This window comes from Notamacropus eugenii, chromosome 5 (assembly GCF_028372415.1).
Source record: "Notamacropus eugenii isolate mMacEug1 chromosome 5, mMacEug1.pri_v2, whole genome shotgun sequence".
In the NCBI taxonomy this organism is placed as follows: domain Eukaryota; kingdom Metazoa; phylum Chordata; class Mammalia; order Diprotodontia; family Macropodidae; genus Notamacropus; species Notamacropus eugenii.
Window position 1 is genome coordinate 453,055,228 of NC_092876.1, and position 22,367 is coordinate 453,077,594.

Consider the following 22,367-nt stretch of genomic DNA (forward strand, 5'->3'; position numbering starts at 1 on the left):
CAAATAAGATTTCATTAATTAGTAATGAATTTATTTAATTATTGCAGTTTAACAATCATGTTTCTGGGCTTTATTACCACATCTGAATATTGATTACTATTTGCAATTGGCTTGGATGATGGGGATATGTCTCAGTTTAGTGAAGTAATGTGATAAGGACATAAAGATAGATCAGAAAAAAGCTCAAATTTTTCAAGTTCAACTTTTATCTAATTTAGTTCTAGAATCTACTGGATAGTAAGTATGTTACTTTGTGGATATGAAGTGAATGTGAATGCCTGTACTAAATTCCCATTGTGTAGCCCCATGGAAAGAATATCAGTTGACAGCAGTATTATTATTAGAATATTTTTAGCAGCAGTGAAATTCTTTTACGTGGCTATGCAACTAGCTGCTTCTGACCAAAACGTCTAATCAAATTCATACATTTTAAATGTTCATCAAAATGGAAATGAAGTCTGTTGTTTCAGGAATGACTATCGTTCTTGGCTCATTAATGCCAACCATTGGGAAAAACAGATATTTTACAGTAGATTAGAATCACAGAAAAGTTTTTGTCACTGTAAACAGTAATAACACTAAACATTCTCGGTAATGATCTCGTAGGTCACATTATTCCTATGGTTGCAATATTTGGCAAGACATGAAACAGAAAACATTGTGGAGGCTGACTGGAGTAGAAACAAACCAATGAATGCTTAGACAGTTAGAGAAAATGATCGAACAAGAAAACTGATTACTATTCCAAGAACTGAGTCACTCAGCATTAGTCATATAAAACCATGCAGAATTTTATATATCACATCTACTAAAGTATTTATTTTTATTCAAATTCTGATGGACAGGAACATTTCTGTTTATAGCACATCAAAGTACTGCTTAGAAAACTTACCACTTATATTGGGTTAGCAGCAAAATCTACATACCTGTATTTGTTAATACTTCTATTAATCATTTATATATTTAAGGGTGTGGATTATTTTGTTAATCAACTAGGAGTTATCAAGACATAGCTCTTTGGTCCAAGTAAACAATTCCTTTGCTTCTTGCTCCAACTCATCATCTGAAGGAGGCGAGTTAACTCCCAAAATTTCATAAGATGGAGTGATAATAACAATATGATGCTGACTGTTTTCATTTGCTTTTTGGGCATTTGGTTCCTGGTTAAAATTAGAGATAAAAGTAAGAAATTGTTTTTATTGTTACTGTGATATTTACTGTAGTCCTGAAATAAATTCAAATGGAAGTTACTTGCATCTTGGGAAGTGTATGAACAGAGATATGCTGAATCTAAATGTCAATATATAGAACAGTTTTCTGCTACAAATGTTGAGGTAGAGCCAGGTCACTGCTTTTCAGTTCAAAAAATATTCTTTTCCTGCTCATACTAGACAGACTGTAATAAATGGACTTCATAAGCAGCAGCATCTTGGAACAGGGCACGTTCTCAATGAAGGCATTTATGTTGCAGAGTTCAAGTAACTGATGTTCTTTACAATAGCAAACAGCATTTTAACAGTTTAAAAAAGATACATTATTATCAAGATGAAACCGTCAAAGATACTCACCATATAAATGCTTCTGAATAAACCTAAAGGTTAAGAAAATGAGTAGAATTTCCTGGGTAACTGTACGTATCTACAGGCAGAATAAGCATTTTCTGACCCATTTTGCATATTGGACTTACTTCCATATTTTTCTCCTGTTCCTTCTTATAAGCTCGTCTCATCTTTGCTATCTTCATCCGTGCTTGCTTTGAGCGACGGCCTGAATGCTTGGGTTTTGCTAGTTGTTGATAATATTGTTGTAAAGAAGAGATACTTAAAGAAGAGGGTGAAGGAGAAGTCCTGTAAAAATTATGTGTCATTATTTCATTGAATGGCCAATCATAAAATTATTTAGAGACCTGAATGGCAAACCTAGGATCATCCACTCACTTCTATGGAGAACTCTGATACATACGTGCATGTATGTGTATGTGCACGTGTATACACACACACATAAACACAAGGGAACTGAGGGCATTAGGAAAGCAAATGTTAACTATGGGAACTAAATGAACCACGCTGACTCTTGTGACTCAATTCTAGGGCGAGTTCAGTTTCATTTCTATTCAGTTATGGGTCTAGTCCAAATTCTGTCTCGTGAGAAAAGTTTATTCAATTGTGAGAATTGGGAGAAAACCTTATTGCATTTTTTGAAACCAACCCTGTGTGACTAGGAAGCTGGACCACCTCTCCCTGCTGCTGAGAGACCCTTTACCAAGAACCTAGGTTATACTGAGAAGAAATGCAGTCAGACCGAAAGACTGATACACGGAGGTTTTCTTTCTTTTCTTTTTTTGTTACAACTGTACATCTCTAGCAACCTATAAGTGTTTATTTGAAAACTGGCCATGTAGTGATGAATGACTATTTCCATGTTCCCTTGATTGTTTAAAGCCTCAAAGACAAATGCTAATTGAACTCAGTTCCAACAAGAATTCCTAGAAAAGTTAAAGGAAGTGATAAGAATGGAAAAGGAAAAATTGGGGGAAAAAATGAAAGCGATGCAAGAAAATTATGTAAAAAAGACTGACCAACTTGGTAAAAGAGTCATAAAAAATACTGAAGAAATAACACCTTATGCTCATCAAGTGGGGAATGGCTGAACAAATTGTGTTACGTGACTGTGATGGAATACCATTTGTGCTGTAAGAAATGATGAACAGGATGCTCTCAGAAAAGCCTGGAAAGACTTACATGAGCTGACAGAAACTGAAAATGTATTGTCACAAAGTAACAGCAATATTGCAAGATGATTAGCTGTGAATGACTTAGCTGTTCTCAGCAATACAGTGATCCACAACAACTCTGAAGGACTTATGACAAAAACTTCTGTCCATGCCCAGAGAAGGAATTAATGATATCTGAATACAGACTGAAGCATGCTTTTTTACTTTATTTTTCTTGAGGCTGTTTTTTTTGTCTGTGTTTTCTTTCACAAAATGACTAACATGGAAATATGCTTTGGACGACTACATATGTATAACCTATATCAAATTGCCTGCCTTCTCAACAAGAGGAGTGGGGGGTAGGAGAAGGAAGGGAGAAAATTTGGAACTCAGAGTTTTAAAAATGAATGTTAAAAATTTTGTTTTTACATGTAATTGAGGAAAAATAAGATACTAAATAATTAAAAAAAAAAAAGGCACTGGACTACCCAAAAACCATGATCAAAGAAAAAGCCTATAATCACATTCAAGAAATTATCAAGGAGGGAAGGAAGGGGCGGAGAAAATTTGAAACTTGTGGAAGTGAATGTTGAAAACTAAAAATAAATAAATTGAAAACTGTAAAAAAAAAAAAAAAAAAGAAAAAAGAAATTATCAAGGAAAACTGTCTTGATATCTTAGATCCAGGGGGTAAAATAGAAATAGAAAGAATCCTCTAATCACCTCATGAAAGAGATCCCAAAATGAAAATTTACAGGAATATTACAGCCAAATTCTAGAGTTGCCAAAACAAAGAGAAAATATTTCATGCAACACGAAAGAAACAATTCATATATTGTGGAGTCAACAATCAGAATCACATAAGATTTAGTGGCTTTCACATTAAAGGAGCAGAGGGTTTGATATTCTAGAAGGCAAAGGAGTTAGGATTATAACCAACAATCACCTACCCAGTAGATGGGAAAATGGATATTTAATGAAGTAGAGGATTTTCAAGCATTTCTGATGAAAAGATCAGAGCTAAATAGAAAATCTGATATTGTAACACAAGTCTTAAGAGAGGAAACAACAAAAAATGTAAACATGAAAGAGTAATCATAAGGGACTCAAAGTTCAACTGTTTACATTCCTATATGGAAGACGGTACATGCCAACAACCAAGAAATTTATCATTATTAGGGCAGTTAAAAGAAGTATACCTAGAGAGAGGTCATGGATATTGGAATGATCTGTGTGTGTGTTCGTCCTTCATTGCCGAAGACCACACCATCAGAGAAATAATGACATGACTTACACTTGACTTTGTTTTGAGTGAGGGAGGGCTGTGCAGGTCACCAGCCTTCCTTCTCCTCTAGAGCCATCTGAATCCAGTGAACTTATATTCCTCAGGTTGACTGGAGATGACCCAGGATGAGGCAGTTGGGGTTAAGTGACTTTCCCAAGGTCACACAGCTAGTGAATGTTAAGTGTCTGAAGTGAAATTTGAACTTAGGTCCTCCGGACTCCTGCACTGGTGCTCTATCCACTGTACCACCTAGCTGCCCACATTGGAATGATCTAAAAATAACAAACACACACAAAAAACGAAAGGAGTGAGGAAAAGGGATGCACTGGGACAAGGGGGAAGGGAGAGGTAGAATGGGGAAATTTTTCTCACATAAATGATGCATACAAGGAAGAGCTGTTACAATGGAGAGGAAAAGGAAGGGGGTGATGTCAATTCTTGAACTTCTCTCTTATTGAAATTGGTTCAAAGAGTGAAGAATATAGATACACACTCAACTATGTATAGAAATGTAACTTACCCAACAGGAAAATAAGAGGGAAAGGGGATAAAGAGGGGAGAGGGAATGATAAAAAGAAAGACAAATTAAGGGAGGTAGTGGTGAGAAGCAAAATAGACTTTTAAGGAGAGACAGGATAGAGGGAAATACACAATAATTATAACTGTGAATGTGAATGAGATGAGCTCACCCATAAAAAATGGAAGCAGATAACAGAATGAATTAGAGATGAGAATCCAACCATTTGTTGTTTACAAGAGAAGCATTTGAAAAAGACACATACGGAGTTCAAATAAAGGGCTGCAGCAGAATCTAATACGCTTTAGGGCTAGCAATTATGATACTAGACGCAAAGCAAAAGTGAAAACAGACCTAATTAAAAGAGACAATCAGGGAAACTACATTATGGTAAAAGACACCAGAGACAGTGAATATCAAAACTTTTTTACAGCAAGTTTGTCTGGTTAAAGCTTTACTTCTCAAATACATACTGAATATGGAATTGAGTCAAATTTATAAAAATACGAGCCATTCCCTAATTGAAAAATGGTCAAAGGATAAAAAAGGCAGTTTTCAGAAGAAAACAAAGTTATCCACAGTCACATAAAATGCTCTAAGTCATTATTTAAAAAACATTTATATAACATCGTATTTCCCCCCAATTACATTGTAAAAAGGATTTTAACATTCAGTTTTTAAAATTGTGAGTTCCACATTCTCTTCTTCCCCCTGTCCTCTCCCTCCTTCATAGAGAAGAGAAGCAATTTGATACAGGTTACACATGTGCATTAGTAATGTTGTGAAAGCCAAAAAAAAAAAACCCATGAAAAATAAAGTTCAAAAAATTATACTTCTCTCTGCATTCGGCCTCCACTAGTTCTTTCTCTGGAGATAGCGTTTTTCATCCTAAGTCCTTTGGAGCTGTCTCGGATCGCTGTGTGCTGAGAAGAGCTAAATCATTCAGGTGACCACCTTAAAATATCTCAGTCACTGTGTACAATGTTCACCTGGTTCTACTCATTTCTCTTTGCATCTGTTTATGTAAATCTTTCCAGGTTTTCCTGACAGCGTCCTGCTTATAATTTCTTATAGTACAATAGTATGTAGGCATCACAACCATACACCACAATTTGTTCAGCCACCTTCCCTAATTGATGGACATCCCCTCCATTAACCATTTTTTGCCACCACTAAAAGAGCTGCTATAAATATTTGTGTATATGTAGGTCTTACTCCATTTTTAAAAAATCTCTTTAGGATAGAGACCTAGTAGTAGTACTACTGGGTCAAAGAGTTTTATATCCTTTTGGGCATAGCTTCAAATTGCTCTCCAGAATGGTTCAATCAGTTCACAATTCCACTGACAGTGAAATAGTGTTTCAATCTTCCCACATCCCTTCCAACGCTTCTTGTTCTCCTTTTTTTGTCTTATTAGCCAATTAGACAGGCATAGCATGGTACCTGAAAGTTGCTTTTATTTGCTCTAATTACTAGTAATTTAGAGGATTTTAAAAATATGACTGCAGATAGTTTTGATTATGAATTATGAAATCTGAAAATTGCCTGTTCATGTCTTTTGATCATTTATCAAATGGGGAATGGCTCTTATTTTTATAAATTTGACCCAGTTCTCTAGATATCTGAGAGATAAGGCCTTTATCAGAGAAACTTGTTATAAAACTTTTTTCATAGTTATGATTCTTGTGTATTTCTTTCCATCCTATTCCCTACCTGTTAGCCCTCTTCTCTTTTGACCCTGTCCCATACTCAAAAATGTTTTCCTTCTACCACCTCCTCAAATCTGCCCTCCTTTCTGCACTACCTGTTTTCTTATCCCCTTCCCCTCCTACTTCCCTGCTGTTAAGACAGATTGCCAATTGAGTGTTTATGTTATTCCCTCTTTGAGTCAATTCCAAAGAGAGTAAGGTTCAAGCACTGCCCACTACCATTCCCTTCCTCATTTTCCCCTCCACTGTAAAAGCTCTTTTGTGCCACTTTTATGTGAGATAATTTATCTCATTCTATTTCTCCTTTTCCCCTTCTCACACTGCATTCTTCTTTCTCATCCCTTAATTTTATTTTTTTAGAAATAATCCCATTATATTCAACTTACATCCATACCTTCTTTTTATGTATACTTCTAATTGCTCTGATAATGATAAGGTTCTTCAGAGTTACACGTATCCTCTTTGCATGAAGGAATATAAACAGTTTAAGCTAATTGAATCACTTATAATTCCTCTTTCTTATTGGCCTTTTTATGCTTCTCTTAAAAGTCTTATATTTGAAAGTTAAATTTTCTATTAAGCTCTGGTTTTTCTTCAGAAATGCTTGAAAGAGTCCTCTATTTCATTGAATATCCATTTTTTTCCCCTGCAGGATTATAGTTAGTTTTCCTGGCAGGTGATTTTTGGTTGTAATCCTAGCTTGTTTACCCTCTGGAATATCATATTCTGATCCTTTATATGGAAGCTGCTAAACTTTGAGTCCTGACTGTGGCTCCATGATATCTGAGTTGTTTCTTTCTGGCTGCTTACTTGGGAGCTCTGGAATTTGACTATTCCTGGAAGTTTCCTTTCTCTTTCAGGAGGTCAACTGATCCTTTCAATTTCTATTTTACCCTCTGGTTCTAGAATATTAAGGCAATATTCCTTGATAATTTCTTAAAAGATGGTGTTACTCTCTTTTTTAAAAATCATGGATAGTCTAATAATTTTAAAATTATCTCTGCTGGACCTATTTTCCAGGCCAGTTTTTTTCCCAATGAGATAGTTCATATTCTCTTCTAATTTTTCATTGTTATGGTTTTATTTCATTGTTTCTTGATGTCTCATGGAGTCATTAGCTTCCACTTGCCCAATTTTAAGTTTTAAGGAATTATTTTCTTCAGTGAACTTCTGTGCCTCCATTTGGTCAAATTTTGCTTTTTAAAAAGTTTTCTTTCAGTGAATTTTTTTACATCTTTTTTCTTTTGGCCAATTCTGCTTTCTTTTTTTTTTTATTTAACTTTTAACATTTATTTTCACAAAATTTTGGGTTACAAATTTTCTCCCCTTTTATCCCCTTCCCCCTCCCAAACCCAAGCATTCTAATTGCCCCTGTGACCAATCTGCTCTCTCTTCTATCCTCCCTCTCTGCCCTTGTCTCCGTCTTCTCTTTTGTCCTGTAGGGCCTGATAGCTTTCTTTACCCCTTAACCTGTATTTCTTATTTCCTAGTGGTAAGAACATTACAGTTGATCCTAACACTTTGAGTTCCAACTTCTTTAGCTCCCTCCCTCTCCACCCCTTCCCTTTGGAAGGCAAGCAATTCAATATAGGCCAAATCTGTGTAGTTTTGCAAATGATTTCCATACTAGTTGTGTTGTATAGGACTAACTATATTTCCCTCCATCCTATCCTGTCCCCCATTACTTCTATTCTCTTATGATCCTTTCCCTCCCCATGAGTGTCGACCTCGGATTGCATTCTCCTCCCCATGCCCTCCCTTCTATCCTCCCCCCCACCCTGCTTGTGCCCTTGTCCCCCACTCTCCTGTATTGTGAGATAGGTTTTCCTATCAAAATGAGTGTGCATTTTATTCTTTCCTTTAGTGGAATGTGATGAGAGTAGACCTCATGTTTTTCTCTTGCCTCCCCTCTTTATCCCTCCACTAATAAGTCTTTTGCTTGCCTCTTTTATGAGAGATAATTTGCCCCATTCAATTTCTCCCTTTCTCCTCCCAATATTTCTCTCTCACTGCTTGATTTCATTTTTTTTTTTTAAGATATGATCCCATCCTCTTCAATTCACTCTGTGCACTCTGTCTCTATGTATGTGTGCGTGTGTGCATGTGTGTGTATGTACTCCCACCCAGTACCCAGATACTGAAATGTTTCAAGAGTTACAAATACTGTCTTTCCATGTAGGAATGTAAACAGTTCAACTTTAGTAAGTCCCTTATGACTTCTCTTTGCTGTTCACCTTTTCATGGTTCTCTTCATTCTTGTGTTTGAAAGTCAAATTTTCTTTTCAGCTCTGGTCTTTTCATCAAGAAAATTTGAAAATCCTCTATTTCATTGAAAGACCATTTTTTCTCCTGAAGTATTATACTCAGTTTTGCTGGTAGGTGATTCTTGGTTTTAGTCCTAGTTCCTTTGACTTCTGGAATATCCTATTCCATTCCCTTCGATCCCTTAATGTAGAGGGTGCTAGATCTTGTGTTATCCTGATTGTATTTCCACAATACTTGAATTGTTTCTTTCTAGCTGCTTGCAATATTTTCTCTTTCACCTGGGAATTCTGGAATTTGGCCACAATGTTCCTAGGAGTTTCTCTTTTTGGATCTCTTTCATGCGGTGTTCTGTGGATTCCTTGAATATTTATTTTGCCCTCTGGTTCTAGAATCTCAGGGCAGTTTTCCTTGATAATTTCATGGAAGATGATGTCTAGGCTCTTCTTTTGATCATGGCTTTCAGGTAGTCCCAGAATTTTTACATTGTCTCTCCTGAATCTATTTTCCAGGTCAGTTGTTTTTCCAATAAGATATTTCACATTATCTTCCATTTTTCCAATCTTCTCGCTATGTTCTGTGATATCTGTCTTTCTCACAAAGTCCTTAGCGTCCATCTGTGCCATTCTAGTTTTGAAAGAACTATTTTCTTCAGTGAGCTTTTGAATCTCCTTTTCCATTTGGCTAATTCTGCTTTTGAAAGCATTCTTTTCCTCATTGGCTTTTTGAACCTCTTTTGCCAATTGAGTTAGGCTAGTTTTCAAGGTGTTAATTTCTTCAACATTTTTTTGGTTCTCCTTTAGCAGGGAGCTGATCTGCTTTTCATGCTTCTCTTTCATCCCTCTCATTTCTCTTCCCAGTTTTTCCTCCACCTCTCTAACTTGATTTTCAAAATTCTTTTTGAGCTCTTCCATGGCCTGAGCCCACCAATTCTGCTTTCTAAGAAGTTCTTCTCTTCAATGGATTTTTATGCGTCTTTCACCATTTGGCCTAATTTTGTTTTTTTTTAAAGGTGTTACTTCCTTTAGTGTTTTGAGGTGTTTTGTGCCCCATATACCAAGCTGTTGCCTCTTTTTTTCATATTTTTTTTTGCATCATTCTCATTTCCTTCCCTTCTTTTTCCTTTACCTTTTTAATTTGATTTTTAAAATCCTTTTTGAGTATTTCCAGGAATTCTTTTTTGGGTCTAAGACCAATTCACATTTTTCTTTGAGTCTTTGGATGTAGCAGTTTTTACTTTACATCTTTTGCTGAGTCTGTGTTTTGATCTTCCCTGTCACCACAGTAACTTTCTATGGTCAGGTTATTTTTGTTATTGTTGTTTGCTCATTTTTCCAGCCTATTTCTTGACTTTTAATTTTATGTTAAAGTTAGGCTCTGCTTCCAGGGTAGAGGGGGAACTGTCCCAAGCTTCAGATTTTGGGGTTTTTGTGTGTGTGTGTGTGTGTGTGTGTGTGTGTGTGCAGTTGTTTTTAGAGCTAGTTCTGCAGGTCTGTAAGTTTTTAGTTCTTCCAGGGTAATACACTCTAAGGTGAAGTGTGTTTACTACTCCCTTTGCCTGTGCTCTGGTCTGTGAACAAACATAAACACTCTTTTCTGCTCTGAAAATGGGACCAGGGTCCTTTTTCCCCTGCGGCCACAAGCTCTGATGTGCCAGTGCTCCTCCTTGCTCTAGAATTGTGATACAGGACAGCAACTCAGATCTGCATATGGGCAATGCAACAGAGTCCTGCACCCAGTACCAGCAAAGGGACCCCTGTAATTTCTTCTGACCAGTTGGTTGAGAGCTCTGGAAGCCACTGCTGATGCTGATAAACTTGCCCCCAAGGCCTGATACTGTTTTGCTGGGGCATGACCAACACTGTGTGATAACCTCGCCTTCTGACCTAAATTGTCTTGGGCTGGAAAATGGTTTCAGCCCATTCTTTTGTGGGTTCTGCTGCTCCAGAATCCATTTGTGGCATTATTTAAAGTTGTTTGGAGGGGAATTTGAAAAAGCTCAGTTGAGTCCCTGACTCTTCTCTGCACTCCCCCCTTTTAAATCACTATTGATTAGAGAAACGCAAATTAAACCAGCTCTAAAGTATCACCTCTCATCTATTAGAAATAACAAATGCTGGAAGGGATGAGAGAAAAATAGATACACTAATAAACTGCTGGTGGAGTAGAGTACTGGTCCAACCATTCTGGAAAACAATTTGGAACTAGACCCAAAGGGCTCTAAAACTCTGGATCCTGGCAGGGGAAGGAGGAGCCAAAATGGCAGAGTAAAAGCAGGAACTTGCTTGAGTTCTATCCCAAGCCCCTCTAAATATCGGCAAAAAATGACTCTAAAAAAATTCCAAAGCAGCAGAAACCACAAAATGACAGAGTGAAACAAATTTCCAGCCCAAGACAGCCTGGAAGATCAATAGGAAAAGTCTGGTATACCAGGCTGGGAGAGGAGCAGAGACCAGTGCAAAACGTGTCATCACAGACTGGTCCTGGCAAACCCAGAGCAGGCCTCAGGGGACTGAATCACTGACAGCTGTGGCGGTGTCTAGACTCACAAGTGCCAAAGACAACTTAGAAGGTCAGTAGGAAAGGTCTATTGGACGTGGGTGAGAGAGAAGTGCAGTCTGGCTCCAGCCCTGAGGTGGTGGTGGTGATGGTGGCAGTGGCTGCTTCTGGAGCTCTCAGCCCACAGACAGTGAGAAGATTAAGTGGCTGATCAGAGGTGGATTTCAGAGATTTCTTTTCTAGCACTGAGGCAGGATTTTCTAGCTTTACCCATGCCTGGATCAGGGTCACAGTGCTCAGTGGTGACCCTGAGGAGAGGAGGAACACTGGCATGGTACAGCATGTGACAGCAGTGGAGAGGGAATCCTCCTCATAGTTCCAAGGCAGAAAAGAGTGCATGCAGTCACTCACAGACCAGAGCATAGGTCAGAAGAGGAGTAAGCACTTCTTTGATCATACCACATTGGAAAAGCTGAAAATTTACAGGTCTCTAGAAATATCTCTGAAAACAGCTGTACAAAACCCCTGAAGCTTGGGACAGTACACTTTCCACACTGGAAGCAGAGTCCTATCTTAACAGAGTTAAAAAGTCAAGTAATTGGCTGGGAAAATGAACTAACAGTGGAAAAAATCCTACACGATTCTATATGAGACCAAGACAGATCAAAACATAGACAAAGAAGATCAAAACATATATCCAGAATAAGACAACAAAGTCAAAACTCCTACATCCAAAGCCTCCAATAAAAATATTAATTTGAAAATCAAGAAAAGTAGAGGAAAAATTGGGAAGAGATGCATGAAAATCATGAAAAATTAGTCAACAGCTTGCTAAAGGAGAACCAAAAAAATAATGAAGAAAATAACACTTTAAAAAACAGACTAATCCAAATGATAAAAGAGATCCAAAAAGTCAATGAGAAGAATGCTCTAAAAAGCAGAACTGGCCAGATGGTAAAGGAGGGCCAAAAGCTCAATGAAGGAAATAATTCTTTAAAAATTAGAATGAAGCAAATGGAAGTTAGTGACTTTATGAGAAATCAAGAAATTAGAAAACAAAACCAAAAGAATGAAAAAACAGAAGACAATGTGAAATATCTCAATGGAAAAGCAACTAACCTGGAAAATAGATTCAGGAGAGATAATTTTAAAATTATTGGACTACCGGAAAGCCATGATAAAAAAAAAAAAGCCTAAACATCATCTTCCAAGAAATTACCAAGGAAAACTGCTCTGATATTCTAGAATAGAATCCTCTATTCTAGAGGGTAAAACAGAAATGGAAAGAATCCACCAATCACCTCTTGAAAGAGATCCCAAAAGGAAAACTCTTAGGAATACTGTAGTCAAATTTCAGAGTTCCCAGGTCAAGGAGAAAATATTGCAAGCAGCCAGAAAGAAACAATTCAAGTATTGTGGAAACACAATCAAGATAACACAAGATTTAGCAGCTTCTACATTAACGGATCTGAATCCTGGGAAGATGATATTCTGGAGGTAAAAGGAGCTTGAATTCAATCCAGGAATCACTTACCCAGCAAAACTGAGTATAATTTTTCAGGGGAACTAATGGATATTCAATGACATAGAGGATTTTAAAATACAAGAATCAAGAGAAACATAAAAAAGGAAACAGAAAAGAGTAATCATAAGGGACTTGCTGAACTATTTAAAGATAATATTCATAACTTACAAGATCTTTCTTAGTATTTAGGGTAGTTGGAGGCAAAATATATATATATATAGCCAGAGGGCACACAGGATGAGTTGAATATGAAAGGATGATATCTAAAAAATAAAATTTAAGTGTAAGAAGAATGTACTGAAAGAAGGAGAAAGGGGGAGGTAGAATGGGATAAATTATCTCACACAAAAGAAGCAAGAAAGAGCTTTTATAGTGAAGGGGAAGAAGGGGGAAATGAGAGAGCATGAATGAACCTTACTCTTATTGGATTTGGCTGAAGGAGGGAATAACATACACACTCAACTGGGTATGGAAATATATCTTACCTTACAGGAAAGTAGGGAGGAAGGGGATAAGAGAGGGGGAATGATAGAAGGGAGGGCAGATGGGGGGAGGGGGTCATCAGAAGCAAAACCTTTTGAGGAGGGAAGGGGTCTAAGGAAAGAATAGAATAAGTGGGGGTGTGATAGGATGGAGGGAGATAGAGTTAGTCTTTTAAAACATGATTATTATGGAAGTGTTTTGCATGACTGCACATGTATAACCTATATTGAATTGCTTGCCTTCTCAATGAGGTTGGGTGGGGAGGAGGAAAGGAGAGAATTTGGAACTCAAAGTTTTAAAATCAAATGTTAAAAACTGTTTTTACATGCAACTGGGAAATAAGATATACAGGCAGTGGGGTACAGAAATCTATCTTTCCCTACAGGAAAATAGAAGGAAAGGGGATAAGAGAAGGGGGGAGGTGATAGAAGGGAGGGCAGACTGGGGGAAGGGGTAATCAGAATGCTTGTCATCTTGGGGAGTGATGGGAAGAAAATTTGGACCTCAAAATCTTGTAGAAGCGAATGTTGAAAACTAAAAATAAATTAATAAATGAAAAAAACCCAACAAAACCCTCTGAATCCCCTTTGACCCATCAATAATCTTGCCTCATACTGCTTCTAGGACTGTATCCCCAAGAAATCATAAAAATGGGAAAGGGTTCCCTATGTACAAAAATATTTATAGCAGCTCTCTTTGTGGTGGCCAAAAACTGGAAATCAAGGGGAGGTCCATCAACTGGGAAAAGGCTGAATAAATTGTGGTATATGAATGTAATGGAATACTATTGTGCTATAAAAAATGATGAACAGGAAGACTTCAGAGAGACCTGAAAAGACTTATATGAAGTGATGCTGAGTGAAAGGAGCAGAACCAGGAGAACTTTGTACACAGCAACAACCACAGTGTGTGAGGAATTTTTCTGGTAGACTTAGTACTTCATTGCAATGCAAGGACTTAAATAATTCTCAATGGTCTCTTAAGGTAAAATGCCTTCCACATCCAGGGAAAGAACTATGGAATTCGATCGCAGAATGTCACAGATCATTTTCTTTTGTATTATGTTTTGGTTTGTTTTATGATTTCTCCCATTCATTTTAATTCTTCTATGCAACATGACAAAGGTGAAAATGTATTTAATAGGAATGTATGTGTAGAACCTATATAAAACTGAATGCTGTATCAGAGAGGGAGTGGGGAGATAAAGGAGAGGTGGGGAAGGGAGGGGAAAAAAATCTAAGATATATGGAAGTGATTGTAGAACACTGAAAACAATAATAATAATAATAAAAATAATCTTGCCTCAACTTCTTGTGTTTACTTGCCCTGGTTGTCGCATCATAACCTCTGATAATGACTCTGGCACACACTTAGATCCCAACCTCAGGCACTCATTGTACTGTCTTCCCATAAATGGTCCTGCAAGTTCCAAAACTGCAACCCTGGTTAGTTGGTGATATTAGAAATCATTTTGTCTAATCCCTTCATTATAGTAAGCAAGTTGAGCCCCAGAGTGTTAGGAACACACAACCTCCAGTATAGGAACACTAGAGAAGATAGGGAAGAGTTCAGAAGTTATTGGCAATGATACAGCCATGGCTGACTTGGCCAAATTCTCCAGTGTTCTTTCTTCCCAAGCTCTGAGACAGTTCACAGCATGTTATAAACCACAAGACTTCTCAGAGATACAAAGAAACACAATCAGAGAATGCTACCAAGGAAAACTAGAACTGGGAGGTTGCCTTGCTCTACCATGAACATCATTTAGCTATCCACTTCTCCACAGACAATGAGCTCTGGAAGCTGCAGTATAATGTCAGTTCAGAAAACGACTAAGGAAGGCTTCTTTCCAAATTTTATGAGCTGTTGATAAGCAACTACACAACAGAGGAGAGGAGGGTTAAAACCTTTATCAGGTTTATTGGCAAGAGCTGCTGTCTCGACATCCCTATGGCTGAGATGTCCTGCTTTTTACTAATGTAACATAAAAGACCAAGTGACCCATGCCAAATTAAATAGTGACAATGACTGGGGCCAGAAGTCACACCTAGGTCTTGAGGACTTCCCAGTCTCTTCAACATAGCATGCTGCCTTAGACCATGGTGCTATGTGGCCAGTTTGTTTTGTGCAGTGAAAAGCTCTTATTTCCTATAATTCTAACTCAGATCACTGTTTTGAAAATTCATACCCTTGGTCATTCGGTAAATGGATTAGAGAGTGTGGATGGCTCGGTGAAACCCATCACAACTGCTGTGAGGAAAAGTTTATGATAAACTGACAATGTGTATCAGTGATGGCATCATCTTATAGACAAATGAACATACATCTTTCCACATCACAGAATAGCTGTGCTAAGCCACCAACAGTTCCTCTTTAGTCTTCTTGTCCCATCACCATCTACATAGACTTACATAATATAATTATATTTTGGGAGAATGGGTGAATAGATCTGTGATTTCAATGGTATAGATAATTTCTGGTGTGAAAATTCCCTCCAGAGGATTGTGGGAAGACAGCAGAATTATGGCAGGAAATTATTTGACTCTCCCAAATTCCCTTGCAAATTGAAATTTAGATAGACAGAAATAACAAAAAGTGGGGTAAAGCAGTCATCCAGCCCAAGACAACTTGGGAGGATATTAGGAAAGAGCTGACCTACTGGGATGGTGGTCTGTTTGGAAGCAAAGTGTAGATACCAACTGTGTTGGTGTGATGGCTTTGGGAAATTTCACCCCACAGACAATGGCGGGGCAGGTCACTGATCAGGAGAAGATTGTGGGGATCCTCTGCTGGCAGTAGACCTGGGGCTCAGGGTTGGCACTGACCAGAGGCAGTCTCAGGCTGTGGCTATGGGCAAGGAGAAACAACCACTCAGCAGAGGAGTGGGAGCCCTGCTCACTGTTCCATGACAGAGAGGACTGGTTATGGTTGAGCAAAGTGGAATCCCTGGTCTCAGTTCTAGGTCAGGGGGTGAACTCATGCTCTGTGGCACAGAGGCTGGTGGAACATTTCCAGGACCAGCAGGGAGTGAGATCATTTGTGGTGGCATCAGTGTGGAGTCCTAGTCGTGGCTGATGGGTGGAGAGGAGTACTTGAGGTCACTTATTAATTAAGACCTAAGGTCAAAGAGCAGTGAGCACACCAGGCCTTGAATCATAGAACACCGGAAGAATAAAAAAAATCAAAGATCACCAACAATATGAAAAATTTGAAACCTGAAACATCCCTCACACCCTGGGAGCAGAGCCTGACCCTAACTAAAGTTAACAGACAAGAAATAGGTTTTTAGAAGTGAGTAAACCAAAGGAAAACAAACTGATCAAGACAGTTACTATGGTGATAGAAAAGATCAGGGTTCAAACTCAGAAGAAGACAATGAAGTCAAAACAACTACTTGTAAAGCTTCAAAGAAAAAATGTAAAACAGACACAGGCCCAAAAAGATTTCTTAAAAAAGCTTTAAAAGACTTTAAACATCAAAAAAGAGAGGTAAAGGAAAAACTGGACAAAAATGGGTAATGCAGGAAAAATCAAGAAAATTATGAAAAGAAAGTCAACCAAGTGGAAAAAGAGATCCACAAACCTATTAAAGAATATAATTCCTTAAAAATTAGAACTGAGAAAGGGGAAACTGATGACTTCATAAGGCATCAAGAAATAATAAAGTCAAAAGAATGAAAAAATAGATGAGAATATGAAATATCTCACTGGAAAAATAACTGACCTAGAAAACAGATTGGGAGAGATAATATAATATCTGTTGAAACATCTGAAAGTCATGACCAAAAAAAGACTCTAGACATTATACTTCTAAGATATTACTAAGGAAAATTTCCCTGAAATTTTAGAACTAGAAGGTAAAATAGAAATAGAAAAAGTTCCACAGATCACCTCTTCAAAGAGATCGCAAAATGAAAACTCACAGGAACATTATATCTAGGTTTCAAAGCTCCTAGGGTCAAGAAGAAAATATTACAACTATCTAGAAAAAAACAATCCAAATATTGTCAGGCTATGGTCAGGGCATCAAAATATTTAGCAGCTTCTACATTAAAAAATCAAAGGGTATGGAATATGATATTCCAAAGAGCAAAGGAGAGGGGTTTGCAACTAAGAATAATCTACTCAGCAAAGCTGAGTGTAATCCTGTAAGGGGGAAAATATATTTAATGAATTAAAGAACTTTCAGACATTCCTGATGAAAAGGCCAGAATTAACCAGAAAATCTGACTTTTAAATACAAGAATCAGGAGAAACATAAGGTAAACATGAAAAGACAAATCATAAGGGATTTAATAAAGTTCAACTGTCTATTGTGTTATGTGAGAAAACTGTATTTGTACCTTTAAGAATGTTAAGAGTATACATACATAGATAAAGGGCTTGGGTTTGAGTAGCATACAATGGCATAATCCTAAAAAACAAAATTGGGTAGGGAGAAGTAAAATGGAGTGAACTATCTCATAGAAAAGAGGTGTGAATGGAAGAACTTTTACAGTAACGGAGATGATAGGGAGACAGTATAGGAACCTTATTCTTATCAGAATTAGGTGAAAGAAGAAATAACATATACATCTTTTTGTTACATAGTCATTTCAGTCATGTCTGACTCTTTGTGACCCCATTTTGGGTTTTCTTGGCAGACAGTAGAGAGTTTTGCCATTTCCTTCTCCATTTTACAGATTAGGAACTAAGGCAAACAGGATTAAGTGATTTTCCCAGGGTAACACAGCTAGTAAATATCTGGGGCCAGATTTGAACTCAAGAAGATAAGTCTTCCTGACTTAAGGCCTGTCATTCTATCCATTGCACCAACTAACTGCCCTATGTGTATACATCCAGTAGTGTATAAAAGATAAAAGTCTTCTTAGCTTATAGAGAAATAGGAGGGCAAGGGGATAGAAAAAGGGAGGGACTCATAGAAGGTGTGAAGATTAGGGAAGCAGTAGTCAGAAACTAATATTCTGAGGAGGGAGAAGGGAGGGAGAAAGAGAGAGAAAGAAAGAGAAAGAAAAAGAGACAGAGAGACAGAGAGAGAAAGATAAACAGCAAGGGAAAACAGGATGATGGGAAATATTACAACTATTACTTATAACTTTGAATGTGAATGGGATGAACTCACCTATAAAATGGAGCTGGACAGCAGAAGGAATCAAAAACCAGAATCTGGTAATATGTTGTTTTTTTTACAATAACACATTTAAAAATGAGAGATACACATTGAGAAAAAATAAATAGTTGGAGTAAAATTTATTATGATCCAGCTGATGTGAAAAAAAAATCAGAGGCAGCAATCATGATCTCAAACAAAGTCAAAGCTAAAATAGATTTAATTAAAAGAGATAAGGGAAACTACATTGTGTTAAAAGGTACCATAAATAATGAAGTAATTAATATCAATACTAAGCATATATGTACCAAATACTATAGCATCCAAAAGAAAAGGTAAATGAATTACAGGTGAAAATAGATAGCAAAATTGTAAGAGTGGGGGACTTCTAATTTTCCTCTCTCAGAACCAGATAAATCTAACCAAAAAATAAATAAGAAGTAAAGAAGATGAATAGAATCTTGGATAAGCTAGATATGATAGATATCTGGAAAGAACTGAATGGGAATAGAAAGGAATATACCTTTTTCTCAGAGGTATACGGCACTTTTACAAAAATTAATCATATATTGCAGTATAAAAATTTTGTAATCAAATGCAGGAAAGGGGAAATATTAAGTCCATCATTATCAAATCATAATGCAATAAAAATTAAATTTAATAAAGTACCATGGAAACAGATTAAAAATTAACTGAAGTCTAAATAACTTAATCTTAAAAGAATGAGTGAGCCAAAAAACAAATTGTAGAAACAATAAATAATTTTATTAAAGAAAATGATAATAATGAGACATTATTTGAAAACTTATGAGATGCAGCAAAAACAATAATCAGAGAGAATTTTTTATCTTTAAATGTTTACATCAATAAAAATAGAGAATTGGGCATACAATTAAAAAAACTAGAAAAAAAGAACACATTAAAAATCCCCAACTAAACACCAAATTAGAAATCCAGAAAATTAATGAAGAGATTAATAAATTAAATGTAAGAAAACCATTGAATAAAAAATAAAACCTTGTTTTATGAAAAAAAAACAATAAAATAGACAAACCATTGGTTAAAAAAACAACAAAATAGACAAACCATTGGTTAATATGATTTTTTTAAAAGAGAGAAGAAAACCAAACCACTAGTATCAAAAATAAAAAGGGTGAATTTACCACTAATAAAGATGAAATTAAAACATTTAGTAGGAGTTATTTTGCCCAATTATATGCAAATAAATTTAACACATTAAATGAAATGGCAGAATATTTACAAAAATATAAACTGCCCAGATTAACAGAAGAGTAAACAGAATATCTAGATAAATGTATTTTTAAAAAAGAAATAGAACAGGCCAAAAATGAGCTTTCTAAAAAAAAAAGCATCAGAACCAGATGGATTACATGTGAATATAAAGATCAACTAATTCCACTATTAAATAAATTATTTGGAATGATAGGCAAAGGAGGAGTCCTATCACACTTGTTTTATGACATAAATATGGTGAGGGTGAAGCTAGGATGGTAGAATAGAAGCAGGGACCTTCTGGTGCTCTCCCCACAAACCTCTCAGAAAACCTGTAAAAAATGACTCTAAACAAATCCTACAGCAGCAGAAGCCACAAAATGACAGACTGAAGCATATTTCTAGCCAAAGACAATTTGTAAAGTAGACAGAAAGAGTCTATCACACTGGGCTGGGAGTGCAGTGCAGTTTAGCATGGGCTGTGACAGCATGGACAGAGCTGGAGCAGGCTTTAGGGGACTGAATCACTGGTGGTGGCTGCAGTTTCTCAATTCACAAACACCAGATAGCTTCAAAGGTCAGTGGAAAGGGTGTCTCACCTGGCTGAGAAGGGAGCATGGCCCAGCCTGGCCTAACCCCAGCCCCAGTCCCAGTCCCAGCCTCAGGCTTGGTCCTAGCTCCAGGGCAGTGGCAGGGACAACAGAGGCTCTTTCTGGAGTTCTTGACTTAACAAAGAGCTCAAAAGTCAAGTAAATGACTAGGGAAATGAGCAAATAGGGGAAAAAGAAACAGACTATAGAATTTTACTTTTTGGTGAAGGAGTATTTTCTTACTTCCTTCGTGACGAGAAAGAACAAAACATACAACCAGAAGAAGATAACAAAGTCAAAGCTCTTGCATCCAAAGGCTCCAAGAAAAATATGAATTGGTTTCAGGCCATGGAAAAGCTCAAAAACGATTTTGAAAATCAAGAGAAGTAGAGGAAAAATTGAGGAGAGAAATGAGAACGATGCAAAAAAAATCATGAGCTTGCTAAAGGAGACCCCCAAAAGTGCTGAAGAAAATAACACCTTTAAAATTAGACTAACTCAAATGACAAAAGAGGTCCACAAAGCCAATAAGGAGAAGAATGCCTTAAAAAGCAGAATGGACCAAATGGAAAAAGAAGTCCAAAAGTTCACTGGAGAAAATAATTCCTTAAACATTAGAATGGAGCCAATGGAAGCCAATGACTTTGTGAGAAATCAAGAAATTATTAAACAGAAACAAAAGAATGAAAAAAGAGAGGAAAATGTGAAGTATTTAATTGGAAAAATTGACCTGGAAAATGGACCCAAGAAAGATAATTTAAAAATTACTGGACTACCTGAAAGATGTGATCAAAAAAAAAGAGCCTCACCATCATCTTTCAATAAATTATCAAGGAAAACTGCCTTGATATTCTATGACCAGAGGGTAAAACAGAAATGGAAAGAATCCATCACTCGCCTCCTGAAAGAGATCCCAAAAGTAAAACTCCTAGGAATATTGTAGCCAAATTCCAGAGTTTCTAGGTCAAGGAGAAAATACTACAAACAGACAAAAAGAAACAATTCAGGTATTTTGGAAACACAATCAGGATAACAGAAGATCTTGCAGCTTCTACATTAAGGGATCAAAAGGCTTGGAATATGATATTCCAGAGGTCAAAGGAGCTAGGTTTAAAACCAAGAATCACCTACCCAGAAAAACTGAGTATAATACTTCAGGGGAAAATATGGACATTCAATTAAACAGGATTTTTAAGTATTCTTGTTGAAAGGACCAGAGCTGAATAGGAAATCTGACTTTCAAATATAAGAATCAAGAAAGGTACGAAAAGGTAAACAGGAAAGAGAAATCATAAGGGATTTATTAAAGTTGAACTGTTTACATTCCTACATGGAAAAATGATATTTGTAACTCCTGAGACCTTTCTTAGTATTAGGATAGTGGGGGAATATATATTAGGATAGAGGGAATATATATATATATATATATATATATATATATATATATATATATATATATATATACACACACACACACACACATACATACATATATATACATAAATACATATACACACACATATGATATGAGAACACACAGGGTGAGTTGAATATGAAGGGATGATATCTAAAAAATAAAATTAAGTGTTGAGAGGAATGTACTAGGAGAAAGAGAAAGAGAGAGGTAGAATGTTTTAAATCATTCCACAGAAAGGAGGCAAGAAAGAGCTTTTACAATGGAGGGGAAGAAGAGGAAGGTGAGAGAGAATAAGTGAGCCTTCCTTAATTGGATTTGGCTTCAGGAGGGAATAACATACGCACTCAATTGGATATGGAAGTTTATCTTACCCTACAGGAAAGCAGAGGGGAAGGGGATAAGAGAGGGAGGATAATAAAAGGGATAAAAGATTGGGGGAAGGGGTAATCAGAAGCAAATACTTTGGTAGAGGGACAGGTCAAAAGAGGGAACAAAATAAATAGAGGACGGGACAGGATAGAAGGAAATACAGTTAGTCTTTCACAACATGACTGTTATGGAAGTATTTTGCATGACTACACATGTCTAACCTGTATCAAATTGCTTGCCTTCTCTACGAGGGTGTTTGGGAGGAGGGAAGGAAGAGAATGTGGAATTCAAAGCTTTAAAAATGAATGTTAAAATTGTTTTTACATGCAACTAGGAAATACGATATATAGGCAATGGGATATAGAATCTATTTTGTCCTACAGAAAAATTGAAGGGAAGGGGATAAGAGAGGGCAGCGGTTGTGATAGAACAAAGGGCAGATTAGAGGAAAAGGTAATCAAAATACAAGCTGTCCTGAAGTGGAGTGAGGGAGGAGATGGGGAGAAAATTTGAAATTCAAATTTATGTGGAAGCAAATGTTGAAAACTGAAAATAAGTAATTAAAAAAAAAAAAAAGAAAGAAAAGAAAAACAAATATGGTACTGATACCTAAACCAGGAAGAGTAAAATCAGAGAAAGAAAATTATAAACCAATT

General features: G+C 36.7%; 1 protein-coding gene across 8 annotated transcripts in view; it reads right to left on the reverse strand.

Annotated features, from left to right (window-relative positions):
• Nucleotides 1–22,367, reverse strand: part of C5HXorf58 (chromosome 5 CXorf58 homolog) — an 82,483-nt gene that overhangs the window by 21,599 nt on the left and 38,517 nt on the right. For 6 of the 8 annotated variants that reach the window (XM_072615264.1, XM_072615258.1, XM_072615257.1 and 3 more), the window contains 2 exons: nt 1,688–1,847; nt 10–1,160 (listed from right to left, as the gene is read on the reverse strand). In XM_072615264.1, coding sequence (XP_072471365.1) covers nt 993–1,160; nt 1,688–1,847 — 328 coding nt within the window. In that variant the 3' untranslated portion in view covers nt 10–992. Of the gene's footprint in view, nt 1–9; nt 1,161–1,687; nt 1,848–3,430; nt 4,271–22,367 lie in introns of those variants that run through there. The other 2 variants (XR_011968251.1, XM_072615261.1) reach the window with 2 other exon arrangements.